Raw genomic sequence first — 7,900 nt, forward strand, 5'->3', positions numbered from 1 at the left:
AAATTATTATATTATTTATTACTTGTAAATTCTATATTAGGCATGTTTTTATAAATCTATACTACTATTTAAAGCTAATTTTACTTAGTGACACTAACACATTGTGGTAAATAATTAAAATTAGAATTTCTGCATACTCATTAGGCGCGTGAGAAATGAAAAAGTAAAAAAAAAAAAAAAGAGTTTTTGTCAACTAACAAGGTAGATTTTTTTATGTGCATGTAAAATAATTAAAAATAATTAAAAAATTGCACCCACTTAGTAACTTACTGGATGTGCAAAAATCCAGTATAAAATGAGATCATTTCAGCTACGATTTTTTAGCTGCACTGTTACATTTGTTTAATTACAAAATATGAGTTATAAATATGACTCCACATACATAATATTTTAATGGACTCTCATAATTCAGGGTTGTGATTAATTAATTGGAGTGTAATAATTGTAAAAAATATATTCTTGTATAATATAAAGTAGGTGGCCTCAAGAGTTAAATAAGAAAAAAATTAAACCGCTGATTTGATAGTACTTTGTGTGAAAACTAATGCACCATTTAGTTTTATTTATTTAAGTATGTAGGTATGTTGTTACTGAAATTAATATTTTTCACACTATCATGTCGAAGTCTTCAAATTTTATAATATGATATCATATTTTATGCATAAAGTCTTAATAAATGGACCAATCCTGATAAAGGAAGGGTTTTATAAATCGTACCATATTATTTGGGTCACCGCTATCCGCCGGCCACCACCACCCCACCGCAATGGCTACGCTCACCGCCGCTCAGCCACTAACCCTAGACTCTCTCCCTTTCGTAGACCTAACTACCCTAACCCAATCCGAGCTCCTCTCCCTCTCCCTTTGTTCTCCAACCTCCTTCGACCTTCACCGCTCCGACAACCTCGTAATCCCCTCCATCGACCGTTCCATCTTCAATGAATCCGCCGGCTCCCGTCGCCAGACATTCTCCCGCCCTTCCCCAAACAACCACCATTCGTCCCACCACCACCCTCTCCGTCACCGTCTCCCCGGCCTCCTCCCTTCCCCCAAACCGCCCCCTCCTTTCCCTCCTCTCCAAGATCCCGAAGCCCTAGAAAACCGATCCATAATCTCCTCCCTCAAAGTCTCCCTCAAATCCCACCCCGAATTCCACCACCTCGATTTCACTTCCCCTCCTTCTTCCCCGAGGGACGCGATGGTAAGTTACGGAATTAGGGATACCATGGTAAATTTCGAGATTAAAGATGCCATGGTCAGTCTAGGGAAGAGAAAGAGAGGAAGGAAGCCCAAAGTGCAGGCTGGGACTTCTGGGGAAGCGAGAGAGAGGGGTTTAGAGATTATGAATAAAAATGGTGTCGCCGTCGATTTGGAGGCGTTGGGTGGTTTGGACGATCCTTATGGGGAGGAATTGAAAAGGAGGACCGAGGGAATGGCGGGAAATGAGGAGGCTTTGTTTGGGTTTATGAGAGATTTGGGTGGGCAGTGGTGCAGTAGGAGAAGGAAGAGGAGGATTGTTGATGCCAGTATTTTAGGAGACGCGTTGCCAGTGGGGTGGAAGCTTTTGTTGGGGTTAAAGAGGAGGGAAGGTCGCGCCTCGGTTTATTGCCGGAGATACCTGAGGTGATTTCTTGTTCATTTCTTTGCATGTTCTTTTAGTTTCACTGCGAATGTAAATAAAAATTTTAGTAGTTTTCTTTATTGGTTTTTTATATTAATTAATCATAGACACTTAATACTTATTTTTGGCATCTTTATGAGTTATGGAACAGCACTTTCCTGACTAATTAGAGATTCATATCATGCATAAACTTCAATTTCTCTCTTAGGCATTATCTTTCCCTTTTTTTTACAGTCCTGGTGGACGGCAATTTGTATCATGTAAAGAACTTACTGCGTACTTGCAATCCTACTTTGGTGGACTCCATGATGCACACCTGACGATGGATAAAGATGGTGACATTGCTCAGCAGGTCCATCAAATGGTTTCTGAAAATGTAAGTGAAGTTTGTCTTAACTTTGGTTGAACCCATGTAAGAAACTGGAATACTTAACATTGTTCGATATGGTCATGCAATAGCAGGGAGGTACCGTCCAGAAAGAGGATGATCGAAGGCGGTCTGATGAACATGAGAAGGAAGTCAACTTGCTGGGTATTGATAACCTGGCAGAAGTTCAAATACATGATCTTTTTGAATGCCATAAATGCAATATGACATTTGATGAGAAGGATGCATATTTACAGCACCTTTTGTCATTTCATCAAAGGACTACAAGGAGGTATAGACTTGGTTCTTCTGTTGGGGATGGTGTGATACTTAGAGATGGAAAATTTGAATGTCAATTCTGTCATAAGGTATTTCATGAACGTCGTCGGTACAATGGTCATGTTGGGATACATGTCAGGAATTATGTGAGAGGAATTGAAGATTCACCTGGTTTACTGACTCTTCCAAGGAGAACTGAGGTTGCAACTAAGCAAGAGTCGGCCCCAAGGATCTCTAAGATGGATGCTTTAATTGAAATTGCGCAGAATTCTATTCTTGAAACTACTACTACTGTGCCTAGATATGAACTCAATGATGGATTAAGTCCTGATAAATTGAATGCAGCTTCTAATCCAGAAATTCCTGCTTCTACTTCCGATCATGAAATGAATTCTGATTCTCCTTTAAGTGAATCTGGAACAGAGGATGACATGACTTATAGATCTGTGAATAAAGATTTATGTCAACAAAACAGTGAGCCTATGATCCTTTCTGAAAAGACAGAGAAGATTGATGAAGCTAGCAATGTTGTGAATATGGATTCTCTAGTGGATGCTACAATTTCTGCATCTATGGATGAGCAAAATGGTAGTATATCTGAAACTTTTGTCCGGAAAGATAGTTTAACCTTTCATGCTGATGAACTCAACAAGTCTTGTAGTGAGCAGCAAAGAAGTTCTGAAAGCAACTTACTTCTTCTCTCCACGGGCCAGGGTCTCTGTGATGTTGAGAATAATGTCAATTTAGTTGGTGCTGGCGCAAGAGAGCATCATAAACCTGAAGAGGTGGATAACAATGAGAATGCTGAGTTAGATATTGGTTTTGGAAACGGTTGTGGGCCAGCTGAAGATGTTGCACCAGAGACTATACATCAAACATCTGAAGAAAATGTACTTCAGGCCGAAGGGTCTGACTCATCAATGTCCCTATTGCAACCTCTAAATGGTACATTGGCATCAAATGCAATCTCAGATAAGGTATAAAGCCACTGTTCTGTTTTTTTGTTGCTTTATTAGTTACAATGTGGTGTAAACACTTTTGAGAATGTTGTGATATTCACAAAATCCTTATACATTTCCATTTCTAGATAGTTATCATTTACATTTTTCTTTTGCTGTCCAATTTGACTCAGTCTGGTTGCATAGTTGCCATTGATAAGCGTTCCTTATTAATTGATTACATTGGTTGATCTGGTTCATCAAAAGTTTTAGTTGGTTCCTTATTGCTCTTCTTATGATTAGTTTCTAAATGTTGTTTATAATTTTTTTTAACTAAAAAAAAAGTTATCTCTAGATTGGAAAGAAGATTGTAAACTTTGTAGTTTATTTTATATTTCGCTGTAGACACTAAATATGGTTGTGCAATGCGACATAGTTATTGTTTTATTGTTATGACATTGTTTTGTTGTTATGATATAAATTTAAACCATGCATTGATGTTTTTATTTATATGCTAAATCTTTTGCCCATAATAGTATCACACTATTGCAGTTTTAAATGTCATAGCTTTCTTACAGATGTTAGATCTTCTAGGTAAAATGGTTGGCTGAACTTATTTCACCAAAGAAATTAGTTTAATGAACTCCATGTGTATTTGCAGGGAGAAGATGGTTTATGCAGCATTGATCGGAAGCATGACAATGTAACAGGATTTGATGAGCTGAGGTTGGATGAAATAGAGCAGATAAATTTAAGCTTTGGTGGTGTACAAGAATCTCCCTCGTTGCCAGAGGTTCCGGTAGATTTGGCTAATAATCCAGATATAGGAGGTGCTTATGGTTCCTCAGTTCAGTTTGAATCAGAAGCCTTGTTAAATATGGCTGGCAAGCATCAGCTTACAACTGTTTGTGTGTGGTGTGGAACAGAGTTCGACCAGGAGGCTATTGATTCTGAAATACAATCAGATTCGGTTGGTTACATGTGTCCGACCTGCAAGGGCAAATTTCTAGGCAACTCAATGCATTAAACAGTGGTTCAGCCATGCCCTTTGTTTTGTATAGAAGGAAAAATAAAAAAGAAAAGAAGAAGAAAAAAACAGTGGTTCGGCTATGAATTATCACCTCTCAGTCAAGCCTTTCATATTTGAGTTTTAGAACAGGAATTACTTGATGTGGGTAACTTCTATTAACTTTTTAATTGCCTATTGCTGAGCCCTTTGTTATGTTTTTCCTAGCTATTGACTTTGTATGGCTTCTGGCTGCTTTGATATATGTATATATCTTCTTAGATATTGGTATGTCTTAATTTGTTATTGTCTCTTATGCAAGATTTGTGCAAGTGGTTAGGTTATGTGAATTAGAGTAAAAAGTTAACTCAAAAATAGAGATAAGGGCATAATAATTACAGTATCTTGTGAAGTAAAATGATAGATAAAGTACAGGAGTAGAATTTGGGGCAGAATAACGAATATGATAAAGTCTTTTTATTCAGTGATCTGTTCAAATAGCTGATATATGATAGGTTACATGAAATCTTCGTAGACATTAGGGGTTCAAGAAAAGTAGCAGTCTGGGGTTTGTATTAGATTGAAGAAAAAATTTCAGGGCCCGTTTCTCAACTAGGAGTGAAGCAGCCTAGTCTAGGGTCTATTTGGTTTCTGGCGCGGTGGCAGCAGATATAAATGCCTGCAGAAATCTCAGGAAACCAACTATTTTATAAAGAGAACAAATGGACAATTAATTAGCTATCTTAGCATCTGACAATGCGCCACAATGACCTAAGCAAGTCGTAGATTCATTAAGGCTTTAATGGTATAGTCTTTGTACCATGATTATTTTTCAATTCATAGATTTTGCTGCATACATCACATATGATCTGGTAATTTGATGTGATCAAGTGGCAGCAAAGGTGGTAATTGATGTGTCAAATGCATCTGTTATAATTGAGGATTTTTTGGATATAAATAAAAAATTAAGAGTTGGTTTGGATATGATAAAAGATTAGGAACTTAATCAGAAAAATGACCAAGGTCAGGGGCTTTGTTTGCCATTCATTAATTAAATACTTAAGGATAGCATAATTTTGTTGACACTTGAAATATTCCTTATACAACTTGGCAGAGCATTGTCGACATACAACTTGGCAGAGCATTATCGACTATCTTAAAAGTAGGCCATTAGAATCCTCGTTAAAACTGAGGGCTCAGCCTAATTATTAGTACTAACAACTGCCAATCATACTCAGCTATGGTGGATATGCTAGTGATCTGTTGTGAAGTTGCATGCATATTACTACTGTATCTGTATTGTATTTGTTTGACATGCTCTTGCTATAACTCAAGTAGTTGGTTTGTCGACTTTCATTCAGTGAAACCCGAAACACGAAAGAATTTTGGTCTCATGTTCTGGACAATAACCTGGCTTCAACTTTCATCTGTAACATATTTAACCTTTCTAACTAATCTAGATTAGGTTGTCATATATATGTAGTATATTCACGTTCCACCTCTATATAACTGCCCGAACTTCTGTTGCTGTTTCAAAAGAGATAATCTATCAATATCCTAACCATTTGATCTGTGAAGTTTCCTGTTTCCTTTCATTCTGTTTTCTGTCATACCTATATTATGAGAATATGATTATTAGTACTACTCTTATTTTGGTGTCGGCAAATGGAAGATAATGTCAGTTGCTTATATGAATTGGTAGCACAGTGATATTCGACTTGTCCATCAATTTGTGAACCAGAATTAAACCAAAGGTACCCTCGGATATCTTTGAATATAGAAAAGCTCTGGCTTTTCTTTTTCATTTTTGAGTTTGGATAAGATTTTTGAAAACCAAGAGCACTAAAAACATTGTTATTGGTCAAAAAAAAAAAAAAGAGAAATCAAAGGAAGAAAGCTATGAAATGAAATGAATTGGAAGCATTTGACAGCATCGAATTCATGATGGAAACTCCTCTAGTGGGAAAAGCATATTATCACACAATATAAAGGTGTTCTCATTATGAGAGATCCTTAAATTAATGAAAACCCTTTTTTGATTTTTGGGTAAAAAGTGTTGGTGTTTTTTCAAAATTAAAGGATATTTCACATGATGGAAGAGCTATCATTAGCTTAAAAGTTATGTTACGAAAAGTGACATAATGTGTCTATTAGATATATACATGTTTTCATGTGAATGGTTATGTCTCTTGGAAGTTCATATCCAAAAGTTAAGAGACATGATTGAAAAGACACCATTACTCAAAAGTTAAAATGAATAGTTATTATTTCAAGATATAACTCAAAGGTTATAACTTGTGGGATGTATAGTTATCTATTCATAAGATGACTATTGAAACAATAACTATATCTAAAAATTGTATTGGCAAAAATCATAAAGATACTTTCTAGACAAAGAGGTATCTTTATGAAGAGGTTGTGTCCCTAAAGAAGAGACACTTGGAAGCCTATATAAAGGGCTTAGTGCCAACAATTTTAGACACACACAAAACACCAACACCAAAACATACCAAAGATACCAAAAGTGTTATGTTTTATTATAAACATAAACACTAGAGTTCCCACCATCTTCAAGATATTCCGAATTCCTTATCATTTACTTGTTGCAGAAAGTTGGTTATAAGGCCAAGCAACTTTACAAACTCTCGGGTGTATCTAGTGGTCTTCTTCGTCAGTGCAATATGAAAGTTAGACGTTGGCTTCATTTTATCCTTGAGACTATTCGCGTTATTCCTTTTTGCATATCGAGTGGTGGGGGCGAAATAAGTCTTAAAGATAGACTTCTATTTGAAAGGTTCGCCTTGAAGCCAATTTTGCCTATTCTTGAATATCGTATCAAAAACCCCTATAAACACCAACAGTTTTAATACTTATTTTCATGGTATTCAAAATGACTTCACTTAAGGAGATGGCTACCAACTTTGTCAAGTTAGATCGCTTTGATGGAGGAGACTTCATTCAATGGTCGAAAAAGATGCGCTTCCTCCTCACGACACTCAAGGTCGCATATGTTCTAGAAACACCACGACCGAGTGAGGAAGATGGTGAAGAATCCATGGAAAGAACTCGTTCGAGGTAGAAATGGAATAATGATGACTACATATGCATGGGACACATTCTCAATGGAATGTCGGATGCATTGTTCGATGTGTACCAGAACAAGGCTAGTGCAAAGCAACTTTGGGACAAGTTGGCAGCACGATACATGGTGGAAGACACAAGCAATAAGAAATTCCTGGTTAGTCGTTTCAATAACTTTAAAATGATTGATAATCGTTCTGTTATGGAGCAATTGCATGAGCTTGAACGCATTCTCAATAGCTTTAAGCGACATGGTCTTAAAATGGATGAAGCTATTGTGGTTTTTTCAATAATTGATAAGCTTCCTCCTTCATGGAGAGACACAAAAAAATTCTTTAAACATAAAAAGAAGGATATGTCTCTCGAAGACCTTGGTAATCATCTTCGAATAGAAGAAGATTATCGGAAACAAGAAAAAGTCAAGCAAGATGAAAAAGAAAAAGATTCTAATGAGAAGAATCTTGAGACTTCAAAGGTCCATGTGATGGAAATCAAACCATCAAACAAACCGGTCAAAAGAAGACATTCAGCGCGTATGAAAGACAAAAGTCTTAAGTTCAAAAGGAACAAAAAAAGGCCATGTTTCTATTGTAACAAACTTGGTCACT

At 36.6% G+C, this 7,900-nt stretch overlaps 1 protein-coding gene across 2 annotated transcripts; it reads left to right on the forward strand.

The window, feature by feature from the left end:
• Window positions 670-4,510, forward strand: LOC18608269. Of its 2 annotated transcripts, none has more exons than XM_018115601.1 (4): window positions 670-1,623; window positions 1,856-1,997; window positions 2,081-3,244; window positions 3,867-4,510. In XM_018115601.1, exons 1-4 carry the CDS (start codon window positions 767-769, stop codon window positions 4,230-4,232), a joined length of 2,529 nt encoding a protein of 842 aa, XP_017971090.1. In that variant the 5' UTR covers window positions 670-766; the 3' UTR covers window positions 4,233-4,510. The 2 variants fall into 2 exon arrangements, with proteins under 2 accessions (XP_017971090.1, XP_017971091.1); XM_018115602.1 differs by having other exon boundaries at window positions 2,084-3,244.

The sequence above is a fragment of the Theobroma cacao genome, chromosome 2 (assembly GCF_000208745.1).
Source record: "Theobroma cacao cultivar B97-61/B2 chromosome 2, Criollo_cocoa_genome_V2, whole genome shotgun sequence".
NCBI classification, from domain to species: domain Eukaryota; kingdom Viridiplantae; phylum Streptophyta; class Magnoliopsida; order Malvales; family Malvaceae; genus Theobroma; species Theobroma cacao.